The 22,467-nt window shown below is 41.4% G+C and overlaps 1 protein-coding gene across 2 annotated transcripts in view; it reads left to right on the top strand.

Moving 5' to 3' along the window:
• The window catches only part of SPTBN1 (spectrin beta, non-erythrocytic 1), a 306,162-nt gene extending 289,580 nt beyond the window's left edge, over positions 1-16,582 (top strand). For both annotated transcript variants that reach the window (XM_053712197.1, XM_053712198.1), the window contains 2 exons: positions 8,719-8,761; positions 15,291-16,582. In XM_053712197.1, the coding sequence (XP_053568172.1) occupies positions 8,719-8,761; positions 15,291-15,506 (259 nt within the window). In that variant the 3' untranslated portion in view covers positions 15,507-16,582. The remainder of the gene's footprint in view (positions 1-8,718; positions 8,762-15,290) is intronic.
• The last annotated feature ends 5,885 nt before the right edge of the window (positions 16,583-22,467 follow it).

Raw genomic sequence — 22,467 nt, 5'->3', positions numbered from 1 at the left:
GAGGGAGTTAGGTTCCAGGCCCCTCTCAAAATTGACATAAGTAACACCTAATACATTATTTTTAAAGCTTTGAAATTAAGACTTTAAATGCTAAACAGCATTATAACCTAATTAAATAATCACACAACAGATTGTATCATCAAACTAAGTTAAATGAACAAAAACATTTCCTAACAGCATTATAAACCTTATTAAATAATCACACAGACTGTATCATCAAACTAAGTTTAATGAACAAAAACATTTTTTTACTTGTATTTTTCTGCAAACAGTTTTCTGCATTGTTAGCATGTTAGATAGTATTGGGTCTGCACCTATTCTATGCATTTCAATCTGGAGTGATTAATAGGCAGTTAGGCACCTTCACCTCAAGCAGCTGGGCAGGAAGATAATAGGGAAGTGGCTGCTAGATCTTGTTGCTCGATAGCTAAGGTCTGTTCTGTGTACACAGATTAATTTAAGTCTGCTAAGCTTGCATAACTTTGCTGCAACACAAGCAGACAGCTCCATCTACTGGCTATTTTAATTAGTGCATTGCTTTTCAATGCTTTTCAATAGCAGTCACATGACTGAAAAAAAGATTGTTATTCTACCATTGCAAATTGAACCGGCGTAAACAGAGGGCCACCTGTGTATGTATATGTATTTAAGAATAAATAGAACATATTCTTCTATGTGAAGAACACTGGAATGTGAATATTAATAATCAGGCTTGCGCAACTTGTTGGGTGTTAGGTTTTTCCCACTTTTCACGCTCCATTGAAGTCTATGCGAGAATACGTTAACATGGTTGTGATATTGTAAGGCTTTTTGCTTGCATCGGGTTAGCATGCAAGCAAAAACTTTTTACTTTCAGCTTGTAATACGCGTGGTATCCAACACATGCAAAAATCCGAAGTCGAGCACGGCTAGGGTGGGAGCAATAAATATCGCTACACTCGCAATTTAGCTCTTAGACGATTTTCCAACTAAGTTAACCATTTTAAAATTAGAAGATAAACTTTCATTTTGTCATTTTGCTCCATCTTGGACTTACCAAAAAAAAGTAGGAATAAAACATAAAAAATAGTAAAAAAAACTAAATGAATAATACCATAAAAACAATGGCCTCTAGTTATCAAGCTCCGTATTTACCTGCATTCGCCGGCCCCAATACGCTCGCCTAAGCTCGCCTAACATCGCCGCCGTGGACCTGAATACGTTCGCTACAGTTATCAAGAAAGCTGTCAAGAAGCCGCGCACCAAGTACGGAGCGATGAGCAGCGGACTGTTGTTCACTGACCGTCATCGATCTCGCTGCTCATCAGCTTCTTCGCAGCTTTCTTGCTAGTCTGTCACTAAGCACCCACACTATACTATACTGTTATACCCCCTAAACCGCAGCTCCCGGAGCCCCCCGCACCTAAATAGACTTATTACCCCCTAAACCGCCGCTCCCGGACCCCTCCACAACTATAATAAATATATGAACCCCTAAACCGCCGCTCCCGGACCCCACCGCCACCTACATTATACCTATTAACCCCTAATCTGCCGCCCCCTATACCGCCGCCACCTACATAAAGTTATTAACCCCTATCCTGCCGATCCCGGACCCCGCCGCAAATAAATTAATTGTTTAACCCCTAAACCGCTGCACCCGGAGCCCTCCGCCACCTACATTACATTTATTAACCCCTATCCTGCCCCCCCACACCGCCGCCACCTACAGTACATTGATTAACCCCTAATCTACCACCCCTACACCGCCACCAATATATTAAATGAATTAACCCCAAAACCTAAGTCTAACCCTAACACCCCCCTAACTTAATTATAATTTAAATTATTTCAAATAAATATTCCTATAATTAACTAAATTATTCCTATTTAAAACTAAATACTTACCTATAAAATAAACCCTAAGATAGCTACAATATAATTAATAATTACATTGTAGCTATTTTAGGATTTATATTTATTTTACTGACAACTTTGTATTTATTTTAACTAGGTACAATAGCTATTAAATAGTTAATAACTATTTAATAGCTACCTAGTTAAAATAATTACAAAATTACCTGTAAAATAAATCCTAACCTAAGTTACAAATACACCTAACACTACACTATCAATAAATTAATTAAATAAATTAACTACAATTATCTAAAATAAAATACAATTAAATAAACTAAACTATATTACAAAAAAAACAAAAACTAATTTACAAAAAATAAAAAAATATTACAAGAAGTTTAATCTAATTACACCTAATCTAAGCCCCCTAATAAAATAAAAAGCCCCCCAAAATAATAAAATTCCCTACCCTATACTAAATTACAAATAGCCCTTAAAAGGGCCTTTTGCGGGGCATTGCCCCCAAAGTAATCAGCTCTTTTATCAGCCCTTAAAAGGGCTTTTTGCGGGGCATTGCCCCAAAGTAATCAACTCTTTTACCTGTAAAAAAATAAATACAATACCCCCCTAACATTACAACCCACCACCCACACACCCCTACTCTAAAACCCACCCGATCCCCCCTTAAAAAAAACTAACACTACCCCATTGAAGATCACCCTACCTTGAGCCGTCTTCACCCAGCCGGGCACCACTGGTCATCCGATGTGGCAGAAGAGGATATCCGGACCGGCAGACATCTTCATCCAAGCGGCATCTTCTATCTTCATCCTTCCGGCGATGAGTGGCTCCATCTTGAAGACCTCCGGCTACAATATAATTAATAATTACATTGTAGCTATTTTAGGATTTATATTTATTTTACTGGCAACTTTGTATTTATTTTAACTAGGTACAATAGCTATTAAATAGTTAATAACTATTTAATAGCTACCTAGTTAAATAATTACAAAATTACCTGTAAAATAAATCCTAACCTAAGTTACAAATACACCTAACACTACACTATCAATAAATTAATTAAATAAATTAACTACAATTATTTAAAATAAAATACAATTAAATAAACTAAACTATATTACAAAAAAAACAAACACTAATTTACAAAAATTAAAAAAATATAACAAGAAGTTCAATCTAATTACACCTAATCTAAGCCCCCTAATAAAATAAAAAAGCCCCCCAAAATAATAAAATTCCCTACCCTATACTAAATTACAAATAGCCCTTAAAAGGGCCTTTTGCGGGGCATTGCCCCTGCGAAGTAATCAGCTCTTTTACCAGCCCTTTAAAGGGCTTTTTGCGGGGCATTGCCCCAAAGTAATCAGCTCTTTTACCTGTAAAAAAATAAATACAATACCCCCCCAACATTACAACCCACCACTCACACACCCCTACTCTAAAACCCACCCGATCCCCCCTTAAAAAAACCTAACACTAGCCCATTGAAGATCACCCTACCTTAAACCGTCTTCACCCAGCCGGGCACCACTGGTCATCCGATGTGGCAGAAGAGGACATCCGGACCGGCAGAGATCTTCATCCAAGCGGCATCTTCTATCTTCATCCTTCCGGCGATGAGCGGCTCCATCTTGAAGACCTCCGGCGCGGAACATCCTTCTAGGCCGACGACTACCCGACGAATGGCTGGTCCTTTAAATGGCGTCCCTTAAAATTCCGATTGGCTGATAGGATTCTATCAGCCAATCGGAATTAAGGTAGGAAAAATCTGATTGGTGGTTGTAATCAGCCAATCGGATTGAAGTTCAATCCGATTGGCTGATTGGATCAGCTAATAGAATTGACCTTGCATTCTATTGGCTGATCCAATCAGCCAATCAGATTTTTCCTACCTTAATTCCGATTGGCTGATAGAATCATATCACCCAATCGGAATTCGAGGGACGCCATCTTGGATGACGTCATTTAAAGGACCAGCCATTCGTCGGGTAGTCGTCGGCCTAGAAGGATGTTCCGCGCCGGAGGTCTTCAAGATGGAGCCGCTCATCGCCGGAAGGATGAAGATAGAAGATGCCGCTTGGATGAAGATGTCTGCCGGTCTGGATGTCCTCTTCTGCCCGGATAGGATGAAGACTTCTGCCGGTCTGGATGTCCTCTTCTGCCCCATTGGATGACCAGTGGTGCCCGGCTGGGTGAAGACGGCTCAAGGTAGGGTGATCTTCAATGGGGTAGTGTTAGGTTTTTTTAAGGGGGGATTGGGTGGGTTTTAGAGTAGGGCTGGTTAAAGAGCTGATTACTTTGGGGCAATGCCCCGCAAAAGGCCCTTTTAAGGGCTATTTGTAATTTAGTATAGGGTAGGGAATTTTATTATTTTGGGGGGCTTTTTTATTTTATTAGGGGGCTTAGATTAGGTGTAATTAGATTAAACTTCTTGTAATATTTTTTTATTTTTTGTAATTTAGTGTTTGTTTTTTTAATATTTAATATAGTTTAGTTTATTTAATTGTATTTTATTTTAGATAATTGTAGTTAATTTATTTAATTAATTTATTGATAGTGTAGTGTTAGGTGTATTTGTAACTTAGGTTAGGATTTATTTTACAGGTAATTTTGTAATTATTTTAACTAGCTAGGTAGCTATTAAATAGTTATTAACTATTTAATAGCTATTGTACCTAGTTAAAATAAATACAAAGTTGCCAGTAAAATAAATATAAATCCTAAAATAGCTACAATGTAATTATTAATTATATTGTAGCTATCTTAGGGTTTATTTTATAGGTAAGTATTTAGTTTTAAATAGGAATAATTTAGTTAATTATAGGAATATTTATTTAGATTAATTTAAATAATAATTAAGTTAGGGGGGTGTTAGGGTTAGACTTAGGTTTTGGGGTTAATTAATTTAATATATTGGCGACAGTGTAGGGGGGTAGATTAGGGGTTAATCAATGTACTGTAGGTGTCGGCGGTGTAGGGGGGGCAGGATAGGGGTTAATAAATGTAATGTCGGTGGCGGAGGGCTCCGGCTGCGGCGGTTTAGGGGTTAAACAATTAATTTATTTGCGGCGGGTCCAGGATCGGCAGGATAGGGGTTAATAACTTTATGTAGGTGGCGGCGGTATAGGGGGCGGCAGATTAGGGGTTAATATGTATAATGTATGTGGCGGCGGTTTAGGGGTTCGTATATTTATTATAGTGGCGGCGGGGTCCGGGAGCGGCGGTTTAGGGGTTAATAAGCATAAAGTAGGTGGCGGCGGTATAGGGGGGGCAGATTAGGGGTGTTTAGACTCGGGGTACATGTTGGGATGTTAGGTGCTGACACTTCCCATAGGAATCAATGGGATATCGGGTAGCAGCGAACATGAGCCAGGGCGGCGGATTGAAAACCAGGTACACTGGGCCGGAATAGTGGCGAGCGTACCTGGTTCTTCTTTGATAACTACCAAAAGTAGTCAGATTGTGCTGAACTTGCGTTCGGAACATCTGTAGTGACGTAACCATCGATCTGTGTCGGACTGAGTCCGGCGGATCGTAGGTTACGTCACTAGATTCTACTTTTGCCGGTCTGTAGGGCTTGATAACTATGGCGAATCAGCCTCGCCACAAATACGCTGCGGAATTCCAGCGTATTTGCGGTTGACGGCTTGATAACTAGAGGCCAATGTGTCTAACCATACAACATTTAATATTTGAAAACAACACCGAATTCCTATTTCAGGGACGGGCTATTTAACAATCTCACACCTGATTAAACTTTGTTAGCACATGTCACACCTTGATGCCATATCATAACTTCAATCGTCCTCTGTAATTCTGTAGTGAGTGTCCAGACATCTGACACAGACAGCTCTCAGGCTATTCCCTTTCTACATGATGTACATTGTTCTCTCCATCTCCATGATTGTTGTGAACAAGTTACCATCTCTCAAGTCCCAAGTATCCTCTGGGCTTTCTGGCTTTTCTTGAATGTTGCCCAGTACAGTGGGTCAACAAAGCACAGCTCAGTGTGACAGTCAGACTGAAATATGCCTGTGCTGATAGTTTAACATTATCCATTTCCATGCTAGGGAAGTACTCCTAGCAGGCCAGATTTTCGTTTATCTGGTGAGTTCGAACCATAAACGTTACATAGTATGAACTTTTGACTTCCTATTTCTCTTGTTAAGTGTATCCAGTCCACGGATCATCCATTACTTGTGGGATATTCTCCTTCCCAACAGGAAGTTGCAAGAGGATCACCCACAGCAGAGCTGCTATATAGCTCCTCCCCTCACTGCCATATCCAGTCATTCTCTTGCAACTCTCAACAAAATGGACGTAGTAAGAGGAGAGTGGTGTATTATAGTTCGTTTTTTAACTTCAATCAAAAGTTTGTTATTTTTAAATGGTACTGGAGTGTACTGTTTCATCTCAGGCAGCATTAGAAGAAGAATCTGCCTGTGATTTCTATGATCTTAGCAGAAGTAACTAAGATCCACTGCCGTTCTCACATATTCTGAGGAGTGAGGTAACTTCAGAGGGGGAATTGCGTGCAGTTTTTCCTGCAATAAGGTATGTGCAGTTAACATATTTCTAGGGATGGAATTTGCTAGAAAAATGCTGCTGATACCGGATTAATGTAAGTTAAGCCTTAAATGCAGTGATAGCGAATGGTATCAGGCTTATTAACAGAGATACATACTCTTATAAAAGTGTAATATAAAACATTTGCTGGCATGTTAATCGTTTTTATATATGTTTGGTGACAAAACTTATTGGGGCCTAGTTTTTTTCCACATGGCCTGCTTGATTTTTGCCTAGTAACAGGCTTTCCACTGTTGCAATATGAGTGGGAAGGGCCTATTTTAGTGCTTTTCTGTGCAGATAAAAATACTGACAGAGACATTCAGCTTCCCTCTGCATGATACAGGACATCTCTGAAGGGCTCAAAAGGCTTCAAAGTCGTGTTTGAGGAGGGTAACAATCACAGTAGACTGTGGCAGTTGTTGTGACTGTGTTTAAAAAACGTTTTTGTCATTTATTATTCTGTTTTTGTTATTAAGGGGTTAATCATCCATTTGCAAGTGGGTGCAATGCTCTGCTGACTTGTTACATACACTGTAAAAAATTTTGTTAGTGTAACTGCCTTTTTTCACTGTTATTTCAAATTTTGTCAAAATTTGTTTCTCTTAAAGGCACAGTAACGTTTTTTTTATATTGCTTGTTAACTTGCTTTAAAGTGTTTTCCAAGCTTGCTAGTCTCATTGCTAGTCTGTACAAACATGTCTGAAACAGAGGATACTTGTTCATTATGTTTAAAAGCCATGGTGGAGCCCCATAGGAGAATGTGTACTAAATGTATTGACTTCACCTTAAACAGTAAAGATCAGTCTTTATCTATAAAAGAATTGTCACCAGAAGGGTCTGTCGAGGGGGAAGTTATGCCGACTAACTCTCCCCACGTGTCGGACCCTTCGCCTCCCGCTCAAGGGACGCACGCTAATATGGCGCCAAGTACATCAGGGACGCCCATAGCGATTACTTTGCAGGACATGGCTGCAATCATGAATAATACCCTGTCAGAGGTATTATCCAGATTGCCTGAATTGAGAGGCAAGCGCGATAGCTCTGGGGTTAGACGAGATACAGAGCGCGTAGATGCTGTAAGAGCCATGTCTTATACTGCGTCACAATATGCAGAACCTGAGGACGGAGAGCTTCAGTCTGTGGGTGACGTCTCTGAATCGGGGAGACCTGATTCAGAGATTTCTAATTTTAAATTTAAGCTTGAGAACCTCTGTGTATTGCTTGGGGAGGTATTAGCTGCTCTGAATGACTGTGACACAATTGCAGTGCCAGAGAAATTGTGTAGGCTGGATAAATACTATGCAGTGCCGGTGAGTACTGATGTTTTTCCAATACCTAAAAGGCTTACAGAAATTATTAGTAAGGAGTGGGATAGGCCCGGTGTGCCCTTTTCCCCACCTCCTATATTTAGAAAAATGTTTCCAATAGACGCCACTACACGGGACTTATGGCAGACTGTCCCTAAGGTGGAGGGAGCAGTTTCTACTTTAGCAAAGCGTACCATTATCCCGGTTGAGGACAGTTGTGCTTTTTCAGATCCAATGGATAAAAAATTAGAGGGTTACCTTAAGAAAATGTTTATTCAACAAGGTTTTATTTTACAGCCCCTTGCATGCATTGCGCCTGTCACTGCTGCGGCGGCATTCTGGTTTGAGGCCCTGGAAGAGGCCATCCATACAGCTCCATTGACTGAAATTGTTGAAAAGCTTAGAACTCTTAAGCTAGCTAACTCATTTGTTTCTGATGCCATTGTTCATTTGACTAAACTAACGGCTAAGAATTCCGGATTCGCCATCCAGGCGCGTAGGGCGCTATGGCTCAAATCCTGGTCAGCTGATGTGACTTCAAAGTCTAAATTACTCAACATTCCTTTCAAGGGGCAGACCTTATATATATAATTTATCTGTGCATTTTGTGGGTTTTAATCATACACAAAATTGAAAATAAAACAGAATACAGTATATAATTTGTAAGCTGTGAAACCCCAAAAACCCAGTTGCTAAAACTTGTGTTCTAAAATTCATTGTTCCCTTTTATACATATGCTTGACCCTGTTGTAATAGCTGCCCTGTTCATACCTTTGACGTGATTTTGTTTGATGTCTTTATTTAAATATTCTTCATGTTTGGTTCTTTAGTGGTAGAGGGTTACTATTTGTTTAACTCTTTTTGTTTTCAGAGAAATCTTTAACATACTGCTGTACAGTGCAAGAGTTAAGAAATGTATAGTAATATGTTTATCTGAACATGCCCGGAGAAAAAATATGCTTAATTTGTTGTTTTATTATTGCAGGTTAAACGATGGCAATGAGTACCTCTTCCAAGCCAAAGATGATGTAAGTCTCATGTTTTATATTTGTATTAAATAGATATTAAACACTGAGATTGTAATGGAGAAACAAACAAACTACAATATACTATTATTGCAATTCATTATTCTGCCCCCTGTTTGAATTGTGGCCTTTTCAGTTCCCCTAAGGATCTATAAGATAATGTATAGCGCCACTTTTTATCCTAGATTTAAAAGCCTGTTCTTCTAATAAACTCCTATCCCCTGCTGAGGCCAGTTAGTAACAGTTATAAATAACTATCTTACAGGGTTTTAAAGGTCCTTTCTCCAACATAGGTGTGTCCGGTCCACGGCGTCATCCTTACTTGTGGGATATTCTCTTCCCCAACAGGAAATGGCAAAGAGCCCAGCAAAGCTGGTCACATGATCCCTCCTAGGCTCCGCCTACCCCAGTCATTCTCTTTGCCGTTGTACAGGCAACATCTCCACGGAGATGGCTTAGAGTTTTTTAGTGTTTAACTGTAGTTTTTCATTATTCAATCAAGAGTTTGTTATTTTCAAATAGTGCTGGTACGTACTATTTACTCAGAAACAGAAAAGAGATGAAGAATTCTGTTTGTATGAGGAAAATGATTTTAGCAACCGTAACTAAAATCCATGGCTGTTCCACACAGGACTGTTGAGAGCATTAACTTCAGTTGGGGGAACAGTTTGCAGTCCTTTGCTGCTTGAGGTATGACACATTCTAACAAGACGATGTAATGCTGGAAGCTGTCATTTTCCCTATGGGATCCGGTAAGCCATGTTTATTACGATTGTAAATAAGGGCTTCACAAGGGCTTATTTAGACTGTAGACATTTTTTGGGCTAAATCGATTGATATTAACACTTATTTAGCCTTGAGGAATCATTTATCTGGGTATTTTGATATAATTATATCGGCAGGCACTGTTTTAGACACCTTATTCTTTAGGGGCTTTCCCAAAGCATAGGCAGAGTCTCATTTTCGCGCCGGTGTTGCGCACTTGTTTTTGAGAGGCATGGCATGCAGTCGCATGTGAGAGGAGCTCTGATACTGATAAAAGACTTCTGAAGGCATCATTTGGTATCGTATTCCCCTTGGGTTTGGTTGGGTCTCAGCAAAGCAGATACCAGGGACTGTAAAGGGGTTAAAGCTTAAAACGGCTCCGGTTCCGTTATTTTAAGGGTTAAAGCTTCCAAAATTGGTGTGCAATATTTTCAAGGCTTTAAGACACTGTGGTGAAAGTTTGGTGAATTTTGAACAATTCCTTCATGTTTTTTCGCAATTGCAGTAATAAAGTGTGTTCAGTTTAAAATTTAAAGTGACAGTAACGGTTTTATTTCAAAACGTTTTTTGTACTTTCTTATCAAGTTTATGCCTGTTTAACATGTCTGAACTACCAGATAGACTGTGTTCTGAATGTGGGGAAGCCAGAATTCCTATTCATTTAAATAAATGTGATTTATGTGATAATGACAATGATGCCCAAGATGATTCCTCAAGTGAGGGGAGTAAGCATGGTACTGCATCATTCCCTCCTTCGTCTACACGAGTCTTGCCCACTCAGGAGGCCCCTAGTACATCTAGCGCGCCAATACTCCTTACTATGCAACAATTAACGGCTGTAATGGATAATTCTGTCAAAAACATTTTAGCCAAAATGAACCCTTGTCAGCGTAAGCGTGGATGCTCTGTTTTAGTTACTGAAGAGCATGACGACGCTGATATTAATATCTCTGATGGGCCCCTAACCCAATCTGAGGGAGCCAGGGAGGTTTTGTCTGAGGGAGAAATTACTGATTTAGGGAACATTTCTCAGCAGGCTGAATCTGATGTGATTACTTTTAAATTTAAATTGGAACATCTCCGCATTTTGCTTAAGGAGGTATTATCCACTCTGGATGATTGTGAAAATTTGGTCATCCCAGAGAAACTATGTAAAATGGACAAGTTCCTAGAGGTGCCGGGGCTCCCAGAAGCTTTTCCTATACCCAAGCGGGTGGCGGACATTGTTAATAAAGAATGGGAAAGGCCCGGTATTCCTTTCGTCCCTCCCCCCATATTTAAAAAATTGTTTCCTATGGTCGACCCCAGAAAGGACTTATGGCAGTCAGTCCCCAAGGTCGAGGGAGCGGTTTCTACTTTAAACAAACGCACCACTATTCCCATAGAGGATAGTTGTGCTTTCAAAGATCCTATGGATAAAAAATTAGAAGGTTTGCTTAAAAAGATGTTTGTTCAGCAGGGTTACCTTCTACAACCCATTTCATGCATTGTCCCTGTCACTACAGCCGCATACTTCTGGTTTGAGAACTGATTAAGGTGCTCGATAGTGACTCTCCTCCTTATGAGGAGATTATGGACAGAGTCAATGCTCTCAAATTGGCTAATTCTTTCACTCTAGACGCCTCTTTGCAATTGGCTAAGTTAGCGGCTAAGAATTCTGGGTTTGCTATTGTGGCGCGCAGAGCGCTTTGGTTGAAATCTTGGTCGGCTGATGCGTCTTCCAAGAACAAGCTACTAAACATTCCTTTCAAGGGGAAAACGCTGTTTGGTCCTGACTTGAAAGAGATTATCTCTGATATCACTGGGGGTAAGGGCCATGCCCTTCCTCAGGATCGGCCTTTCAAGGCAAAAAATAGACCTAATTTTCGTCCCTTTCGTAAAAACGGACCAGCCCAAGGTGCTACGTCCTCTAAGCAAGAGGGTAATACTTCTCAGGCCAAGCCAGCTTGGAGACCAATGCAAGGCTGGAACAAGGGAAAGCAGGCAAAGAAACCTGCCACTGCTACCAAGACAGCATGAAATATCGGCCCCCGATCCGGGACCGGATCTGGTGGGGGGCAGACTCTCTCTCTTCGCTCAGGCTTGGGCAAGAGATGTTCTGGATCCTTGGGCGCTAGAAATAGTCTCCCAGGGTTATCTTCTGGAATTCAAGGGACTTCCCCCAAGGGGAAGGTTCCACAGGTCTCAGTTGTCTTCAGACCACATGAAAAGACAGGCGTTCTTACATTGTGTAGAAGACCTGTTAAAAATGGGAGTGATTCATCCTGTTCCATTGAGAGAACAAGGGATGGGGTTCTACTCCAATCTGTTCATAGTTCCCAAAAAAGAGGGAACGTTCAGACCAATCCTAGATCTCAAGATCTTAAACAAATTTCTCAAGGTCCCATCTTTCAAGATGGAAACCATTCGAACTATCCTTCCTTCCATCCAGGAAGGTCAATTCATGACCACGGTGGATTTAAAGGATGCGTATCTACATATTCCTATCCACAAGGAACATCATCGGTTCCTAAGGTTTGCATTCCTGGACAAACATTACCAGTTCGTGGCGCTTCCTTTCGGATTAGCCACTGCTCCAAGGATTTTCACAAAGGTACTAGGGTCCCTTCTAGCTGTGCTAAGACCAAGGGGCATTGCAGTTGTACCTTACCTGGACGACATTCTGATTCAAGCGTCGTCCCTCCCTCGAGCAAAGGCTCACACGGACATCGTCCTGGCCTTTCTCAGATCGCACGGCTGGAAAGTGAACGTGGAAAAGAGTTCTCTATCCCCGTCAACAAGGGTTCCCTTCTTGGGAACAATTATAGACTCCTCAGAAATGAGGATTTTTCTAACAGAGGCCAGAAAGACAAAGCTTCTGGACTCTTGTCGAATACTTCATTCCGTTCCTCTTCCTTCCGTAGCTCAGTGCATGGAAGTGATCGGGTTGATGGTAGCGACAATGGACATAGTTCCTTTTGCGCGCATTCATCTAAGACCATTACAACTGTGCATGCTCAGTCAGTGGAATGGGGACTATACAGACTTGTCTCCAAAGATACAAGTAAATCAGAGGACCAGAGACTCACTCCGTTGGTGGCTGTCCCTGGACAACCTGTCACGAGGGATGACATTCCACAGACCAGAGTGGGTCATTGTCACGACCGACGCCAGTCTGATGGGCTGGGGCGCGGTCTGGGGATCCCTGAAAGCTCAGGGTCTTTGGTCTCGGGAAGAATCTCTTCTACCGATAAATATTCTGGAACTGAGAGCGATATTCAATGCTCTCAAGGCTTGGCCTCAGCTAGCGAGGACCAAGTTCATACGGTTTCAATCAGACAACATGACGACTGTTGCGTACATCAACCATCAGGGGGGACCAAGGAGTTCCCTAGCGATGGAAGAAGTGACCAAGATTATTCTATGGGCGGAGTCTCACTCCTGCCACCTGTCTGCTATCCACATCCCGGGAGTGGAAAATTGGGAAGCGGATTTTCTGAGTCGTCAGACATTGCATCCGGGGGAGTGGGAACTCCATCCGGAAATCTTTGCCCAAGTCACTCAACTTTGGGGCATTCCAGACATGGATCTGATGGCCTCTCGTCAGAACTTCAAAGTTCCTTGCTACGGGTCCAGATCCAGGGATCCCAAGGCGGCTCTAGTGGATGCACTAGTAGCACCTTGGACCTTCAAACTAGCTTATGTGTTCCCGCCGTTTCCTCTCATCCCCAGGCTGGTAGCCAGGATCAATCAGGAGAGGGCGTCGGTGATCTTGATAGCTCCTGCGTGGCCACGCAGGACTTGGTATGCAGATCTGGTGAATATGTCATCGGCTCCACCTTGGAAGCTACCTTTGAGACGAGACCTTCTTGTTCAGGGTCCGTTCGAACATCCGAATCTGGTTTCACTCCAGCTGACTGCTTGGAGATTGAACGCTTGATTTTATCGAAGCGAGGTTTCTCAGATTCTGTTATCGATACTCTTGTTCAGGCCAGAAAGCCTGTAACTAGAAAGATTTACCACAAAATTTGGAAAAAATATATCTGTTGGTGTGAATCTAAAGGATTCCCTTGGGACAAGGTTAAGATTCCTAGGATTCTATCCTTCCTTCAAGAAGGATTGGAAAAAGGATTATCGGCAAGTTCCCTGAAGGGACAGATTTCGGCCTTGTCGGTGTTACTTCACAAAAAACTGGCAGCTGTGCCAGATGTTCAAGCCTTTGTGCAGGCTCTGGTTAGAATCAAGCCTGTTTACAAACCTTTGACTCCTCCTTGGAGTCTCAATCTAGTTCTTTCAGTTCTTCAGGGGGTTCCGTTTGAACCCTTACATTCCGTTGATATTAAGTTATTATCTTGGAAAGTTTTGTTTTTAGTTGCAATTTCTTCTGCTAGAAGAGTTTCAGAATTATCTGCTCTGCAGTGTTCTCCTCCTTATCTGGTGTTCCATGCAGATAAGGTGGTTTTACGTACTAAACCTGGTTTTCTTCCAAAAGTTGTTTCTAACAAAAACATTAACCAGGAGATTATCGTACCTTCTCTGTGTCCGAAACCAGTTTCAAAGAAGGAACGCTTGTTGCACAATTTGGATGTTGTTCGCGCTCTAAAATTCTATTTAGATGCTACAAAGGATTTTAGACAAACATCTTCCCTGTTTGTTGTTTATTCAGGTAAAAGGAGAGGTCAAAAAGCAACTTCTACCTCTCTCTCTTTTTGGATTAAAAGCATCATCAGATTGGCTTACGAGACTGCCGGACGGCAGCCTCCCGAAAGAATCACGGCTCATTCCACTAGGGCTGTGGCTTCCACATGGGCCTTCAAGAACGAGGCTTCTGTTGATCAGATATGTAGGGCAGCGACTTGGTCTTCACTGCACACTTTTACCAAATTTTACAAGTTTGATACTTTTGCTTCTTCTGAGGCTATTTTTGGGAGAAAGGTTTTGCAAGCCGTGGTGCCTTCCATTTAGGTGACCTGATTTGCTCCCTCCCTTCATCCGTGTCCTAAAGCTTTGGTATTGGTTCCCACAAGTAAGGATGACGCCGTGGACCGGACACACCTATGTTGGAGAAAACAGAATTTATGTTTACCTGATAAATTTCTTTCTCCAACGGTGTGTCCGGTCCACGGCCCGCCCTGGTTTTTTAATCAGGTCTGATAATTTATTTTCTTTAACTACAGTCACCACGGTACCATGTGGTTTCTCCTATGCTATTATTCCTCCTTAACGTCGGTCGAATGACTGGGGTAGGCGGAGCCTAGGAGGGATCATGTGACCAGCTTTGCTGGGCTCTTTGCCATTTCCTGTTGGGGAAGAGAATATCCCACAAGTAAGGATGACGCCGTGGACCGGACACACCGTTGGAGAAAGAAATTTATCAGGTAAACATAAATTCTGTTTTTAACGTTGCTTTTTTCCCCACACACTCAGTTTGCACACTTTAGTGACTCCCTATGTTCCAATAGTAACAACAGGGCGGCACCCATAAATTTATAGAAACTAAAACTTTACATTTATTTCTTCAATATTTAAAAAAAACTAATATATTTTAAAACATCATCTACATACTCGGGCTAAGCTTTAGCTTACTTTTTGAATAAATCACTATATCATTTTGTTTTTAATGCCCCCTTTACCTCATATATTATATTAGACTAAGCTGGCTTATAGCCTTTTTTTTTTTTTTTTTTTTTTTTTTTTTTAAGTGATACGGATGTCTGTAAAAGTAAGAGTGTGCAATTTAGACTATTGGACTAGGTTACAATATTATTGATAAACTGTGTTTTCACAGGAGGAGATGAACACCTGGATTCAGGCGATTATAAATGCCATCTCGTCTGACAAAACCGAGGTATCTCTGAGCACGCACAGCACTCCCGCCTCCAGTCGAGCCCAAACCCTTCCAGCCAGTGTCACAGTCACTACTGAATCCAGCCCCGGCAAGCGCGAGAAGGACAAAGAGAAGGACAAGGAAAAGCGATTTAGTCTGTTTGGGAAAAAGAAGTGACCCTCTTCCTAAAACACGTCTCTTACATTTTCAGTGAAATGTCAGCATGCAAGCTCAGAGCCAATACATTACTCTCTGTGCCTAATGTTCCCCCAATGTGATTAAAACCTTTTATTTATAGATTGCTCAAGAGAGAATATGCCGAAAGGTTTGAGGGACATTGGGCATCTTCTGAAGGAGAGAAAGGACCAGTTTGTTTTATTTTGTTTCGTTTATGTTATTATTATTTTTTTACAAAGGCACTGTAGATTAAACCTTAAATATTTAAACATTTCCTCAATTTTTTGAGGCTGTCTTGGAAATAACCCACATTTAGAAAATATCTGTATGCAAGGCAGCAGTGCTTTAAAGAAGATAAATGATCGTTCACATCAAAGACAGATGTAAAAAGTTTCACTTCACTTCCATTCACTTAAGGTTGATGACTGATAGAACCTTTATATAAATGATAGAGTATCCTGCATCTGAGTGCAGACACAGAGTGCTTGTCCCCAGCACCCATTAATAACACAAAATTAGCTTTCGAGCATCACGTGTGAAAACTCTGAATGTTGCTGAAGGATTAGCAGTTTTAAATAATCTGTAATTTTACAGTTATTGTTATATAAATATTTTTTTTTTTTTGCTGAAATACACTATATTGTACGTTGCCGATTTATTCTAGTACAAACTATAACAAGACTAGATGTATTATAAACCCTTTACAAACATTGGTGTTAAGTGTTCAAGTGAAAATGAAGCATTTACTGGAAATTAAAGTAATGTTACTCTCAAATGATTACTTGCTCGTCAGCTTACAGCACTGTGTTTTATCATTTTGCTACATTACTTTGCTATTTGATACATAGTGTGCATTTCTTTGTCACTGTAACTATTGTAATGAAATTTACATTTTACTGCACAATCAAAATGACCTTTATTAGGAATGATTATTTCCTTAATGACTGGGCCTGTAGTCAGAGAAGTACTGGGACTGGCTTTCAGTTATATGGAACTGTACCTCTAGACTTTACCCTATCTGTTAAATATATGCTATGTCATTAAATGCTTTTAAAAATTAAAGATATTGGAAGGTTTCAGTTTGTTTCCTTTCACTGAATGATATATTGTAATCATGAAGCTGCTTCTTAAAGGGACAGTATACACCAAGTTTCATTTAACTGCATGTAATAGACACTACTATAAAGAATAATATGCACAGATACTAGGGTGACCACATATCCAAACTGCCATTCATATATATATATATATAAGTATAGACATTATGTAACATTTAGATTGAGATGCCTAATACGAATCGTTACCAGAGTTTAGGTTAATTAGGGCTTTCAGTGTGTATGTAACTATGTTTATGTTGTGTGTATATTATACACACAACATAAACATAGTTACATACACACTGAAAGCCCCGAATGGTGATAGATGTCTCAGATAATTAGGTTTGTGGGCAAGTTTTGCTTTACTAGGTTTTATGGTCTAGATCTTACCCTGACATAGACCAATCGGCAATCCCCTTTCCTCGCAAGATCAGCACTCAGAGGCAACCTTTTATGTTTAATGTTATATTGCAGCAGCAGCACAGATGTAATACAATCGTGTACTATTCCAGTCCAGAGTCCAGACTTAAGAGACAAAATTACCCGTACAAAATGTGCATACAAATTCACACTAATACATAGACAAAAAAACAAACAGGTAACAAATTTTCTGTCTGTAATCCAAGACCCAGCAGAATTGTTTTTCTCTTGTAAGGTGTATCCAGTCCACGGATCATCCATTACTTGTGGGATATTCTCATTCCCAACAGGAAGTTGCAAGAGGACACCCACAGCAGAGCTGTTATATAGCTCCTCCCCTAACTGCCATATCCAGTCATTCTCTTGCAACTCTCAACAAGCATGGAGGTAGTAAGAGAGAGTGGTGAAATATAGTTAGTTTTTTTCTTCAATCAAAAGTTTATTTATCCCAGGCAGTAAATAGAAGAAGAATCTGCCTGTTCTCACAAATGTCTGAGGAGAGAGGTAACTTCAGCGGGAGAATGGCGTGCAGGTTACTCTGCTATGAGGTATGTGCAGTTACAATTTTTTCTAGAAATGGAAAATGCTAGAAAATGCTGCTGATACCGGATTAATGTAAGTTAAGCCTGAATACAGTGATTTAATAGCGACTGGTATCATGCTTACTCTCAGGAGTAATACCCTTTTAAAATTGCAATATAAAACGTTTGCTGGCATGTTTAATCGTTTTTATATATGCTTTGGTGATAAAACGTTATTGGGGCCTAGTTTTTTCCACATGGCTGGCTTAAATTTTGCCTAGAAACAGTTTCCTGAGGCTTTCCACTGTTGTAGTATGAGTGGGAGGGTCCTATTTTAGAGCTTTTTTGCGCAGTTAAAATTACAAACTGAGATATCCAGCTTCCCTCAGAGGTTCCCTGAATGCTATAGGACATCTCTAAAGGGCTCAAAGGCTTTCCAAAATCGTTTATTGGGCAAGGTAGGGCCACAGCAGGCTGTGGCAGTTTGTTGTGACTGTTAAAAAACGTCTATCGTTTTTTTGGTCCGTTTTTTTGAACTAAAGGGTTAATCATCCATTTGCAAGTGGGTGCAATGCTCTGTTAGCTTATTACATACACTGTAAAAATTTTGTTTGATTTACTGCCTTTTTTCACTGTTTTTCAAATTTTGACAAAATTAGTTTCTCTTAAAGGCACAGTACTGTTTATTATATTTGCTTGTTAACTTGATTTAAAGTGTTTTCCAAGCTTGCTAGTCTCATTGCTAGTCTGTATAAACATGTCTGACATAGAGGAAACTCCTTGTTCATTATGTTTAAAAGCCATGGTGGAACCCCCTCTTAGAATGTGTACCAAATGTACTGAGTTCACTTTAAGCAATAAAGATCATATTCTGTCTTTAAAAAATTTATCACCAGAGGAGTCTGACGAGGGGGAAGTTATGCTGACTAACTCTCCCCACGTGTCAGATCCTTTGACTCCCGCTCAAGGGACTCGCGCTCAAATGGCGCCAAGTACATTTAGGGAGCCCATAGCGTTTACTTTACAAGACATGGCGGCAGTCATGGATAATACACTGTCAGCGGTATTAGCCAGACTACCTGAATTTAGAGGTAAGCGAGATAGCTCTGGGGTTAGACGAAATGCAGAGCATCCTGATGCTTTAAGAACCATGTCTGATACTGCCTCACAATATGCAGAAGCTGAAGAAGGAGAGCTTCAGTCTGTGGGTGATGTTTCTGACTCAGGAAAGATACCTGACTCTGATATTTCTACATTTAAATTTAAGCTTGAACACCTCCGCGTGTTGCTCAGGGAGGTTTTAGCTGCTCTGAATGACTGTGATACAATTGCAGTGCCAAAGAAATTGTGTAGACTGGATAAATACTATGCAGTGCCGGTGTGTACTGATGTTTTTCCAATACCTAAAAGGTTTACAGAAATTATTAATAAGGAATGGGATAGACCAGGTGTGCCGTTCTCTCCCCGTCCTATTTTTAGAAAAATGTTTCCTATAGACGCCACCACACGGGGCTTATGGCAGACAGTCCCTAAGGTGGAGGGAGCAGTTTCTACTCTAGCAAAGCGTACTACTATCCCTGTTGAGGACAGTTGTGCTTTTTTAGATCCAATGGATAAAAAATTAGAAGGTTACCTTAAGAAAATGTTTATTCAACAAGGTTTTATCCTAAAGCCCCTTGCATGCATTGCTCCTGTCACTGCTGCTGCGGCGGCGTTCTGGTTTGAGTCTCTGGAAGAGGCTTTACAGGTAGCGACTCCATTGGATGACATACTTGGCAAGCTTAGAGCACTTAAGCTAGCCAATTCTTTTGTTTCTGATGCCATTGTTCATTTGACTAAACTAATGGCTAAGAATTCTGGTTTTGCTATACAGGCGCGCAGGGCGCTATGGCTTAATTCATGGTCAGCTGACGTGACTTCAAAATCTAAGCTGCTTAACATTCCCTTCAAGGGGCAGACCCTATTCGGGCCTGGTTTGAAGGAGATTATTGCTGATATCACTGGAGGAAAAGGTCATGCCCTTCCTCAGGACAGGTCCAAATCAAGGGCCAAACAGTCTAATTTTCGTGCCTTTCGAAACTTCAAGGCAGGTGCGGCATCAACTTCCTCTAATGCAAAACAAGAGGGAACTTTTGCTCAGTCCAAGACGGTCTGGAGACCAAACCAGACCTGGAACAAAGGTAAGCAGGCCAAAAAGCCTGCTGCTGCCTCTAAGACAGCATGAAGGAACGGCCCCCTATCCGGTAACGGATCTAGTAGGGGGCAGACTTTCACTCTTCGCCCAGGCGTGGGCAAGAGATGTCCAGGATCCCTGGGCGTTGGAAATTATATCCCAGGGATATCTTCTGGACTTCAAAGCTTCCCCCCCAAAAGGGAGATTTCACCTTTCACAATTATCTGCAAACCAGATAAAGAGAAGAGGCAATCTTACACTGTGTACAAGACCTCCTAGTTATGGGAGTGATCCATCCAGTTCCAAAGGAGGAACAGGGACAGGGTTTTTACTCAAATCTGTTTGTGGTTCCCAAAAAAGAGGGAACCTTCAGACCAATTTTGGATCTAAAGATCTTAAACAAATTCCTCAGAGTTCCATCATTCAAGATGGAAACTATTCGTACCATCCTACCTATGATCCAGGAGGGTCAATATATGACTACAGTGGATTTAAAGGATGCTTATCTTCACATTCCGATACACAAAGATCATCATCGGTTTCTCAGGTTTGCCTTTCTAGACAGGCATTACCAGTTTGTAGCTCTTCCCTTTGGATTAGCTACAGCCCCAAGAATCTTTACAAAGGTTCTAGGGTCGCTTCTGGCGGTCCTAAGGCCGCGGGGCATAGCAGTGGCCCCTTATTTAGATGACATCCTGATACAGGCGTCAAACTTCCAAATTGCCAAGTCTCATACGGACATAGTACTGGCATTTCTGAGGTCGCATGGGTGGAAAGTGAACGAGGAAAAGAGTTCTCTATCCCCACTCACAAGAGTTTCCTTCCTAGGAACTCTGATAGATTCTGTAGAAATGAAAATTTACCTGACGGAGTCCAGGTTATCAAAGCTTCTAAATTCCTGCCATGTTCTTCATTCCATTCCGCGCCCTTCGGTGGCTCAGTGTATGGAAGTAATCGGCTTAATGGTAGCGGCAATGGACATAGTGCCGTTTGCACGCTTACATCTCAGACCGCTGCAACTATGCATGCTCAGTCAGTGGAACGGGGATTACACAGATTTGTCCCCTCTACTGAATCTGGATCAAGAGACCAGGGATTCTCTTCTCTGGTGGCTATCTCGGGTCCATCTGTCCAAAGGTATGACCTTTCGCAGGCCAGATTGGACAATTGTAACAATAGATGCCAGCCTTCTAGGTTGGGGTGCAGTCTGGAACTCCCTGAAGGCTCAGGGATCGTGGACTCAGGAGGAGACACTCCTTCCAATAAATATTCTGGAACTAAGAGCGATATTCAATGCTCTTCAGGCTTGGCCTCAGTTAGCAACTCTGAGGTACATCAGATTTCAGTCGGACAACATCACGACTGTGGCTTACATCAACCATCAAGGGGGAACAAGAAGTTCCCTAGCGATGTTAGAAGTTTCAAAAATAATTCGCTGGGCAGAGATTCACTCTTGCCACCTATCAGCTATCCATATCCCAGGTATAGAGAACTGGGAGGCGGATTTTCTAAGTCGTCAGACTTTTCATCCGGGGGAGTGGGAACTCCATCCGGAGGTGTTTGCACAATTGATTCATCGTTGGGGCAAACCAGAACTGGATATCATGGCGTCTCGCCAGAATGCCAAGCTTCCGTGTTACAGGTCCAGGGTTCCCAAGGCGACGCTGATAGATGCTCTAGCAGCGCCCTGGTCTTTCAACCTGGCTTATGTGTTTCCACCGTTTCCTCTGCTTCCTCGACTGATTGCCAAGATCAAGCAGGAGAGAGCATCAGTGATTCTGATAGCACCTGCGTGGCCACGCAGGACCTGGTATGCAGATCTAGTGGACATGTCATCCTTTCCACCATGGTCTCTGCCTCTGAGACAGGACCTTCTACTTCAGGGTCATTTCAACCATCCAAATCTAATTTCTCTGAGACTGACTGCCTGGAGATTGAACGCTTGATTGTATCAAAGCGTGGCTTCTCCGAGTCAGTCACTGATACCTTAATACAGGCACGAAAGCCTGTCACCAGGAAAATTTACCATAAGATATGTCGTAAATATCTTTATTGGTGTGAATCCAAGGGTTACTCATGGAGTAAGGTCAGGATTCCCAGGATATTATCCTTTCTCCAAGAAGGTTTGGAAAAAGGATTGTCAGCTAGTTCCTTAAAGGGACAGATTTCTGCTCTGTCTATTCTTTTGCACAAGCGTCTGGCAGATGTTCCAGACGTTCAGGCATTTTGTCAGGCTTTAGTTAGAATCAAGCCTGTGTTTAAACCTGTTGCTCCGCCATGGAGCTTACATTTGGTTCTTAAGGTTCTTCAAGGAGTTCCGTTTGAGCCTCTTCATTCCATAGATATCAAACTTTTATCTTGGAAAGTTCTTTTTTTGGTAGCTATTTCCTCGGCTCGTAGAGTCTCCGAGTTATCTGCCTTACAATGTGATTCTCCTTATCTGATTTTTCATACGGATAAGGTAGTCCTGCGTACCAAACCTGGGTTTTTACCTAAGGTGGTATCTAACAAGAATATCAATCAAGAGATTGTTGTTCCATCCTAGTGTCCTAATCCTTCTTCAAAGAAGGAACGTCTATTACACAATCTGGACGTGGTTCGGGCTTTAAAGTTTTACTTACAAGCTACTAAAGATTTTCGTCAAACATCTGCTTTGTTTGTTGTCTACTCTGGACAGAGGAGAGGTCAAAAGGCTTCGGCAACCTCTCTTTCTTTTTGGCTAAGAAGCATAATCCGCTTAGCCTATGAGA

Source organism: Bombina bombina, chromosome 4 (assembly GCF_027579735.1).
Source record: "Bombina bombina isolate aBomBom1 chromosome 4, aBomBom1.pri, whole genome shotgun sequence".
In the NCBI taxonomy this organism is placed as follows: domain Eukaryota; kingdom Metazoa; phylum Chordata; class Amphibia; order Anura; family Bombinatoridae; genus Bombina; species Bombina bombina.
This window is presented reverse-complemented; position numbering and strand designations above follow the sequence as displayed.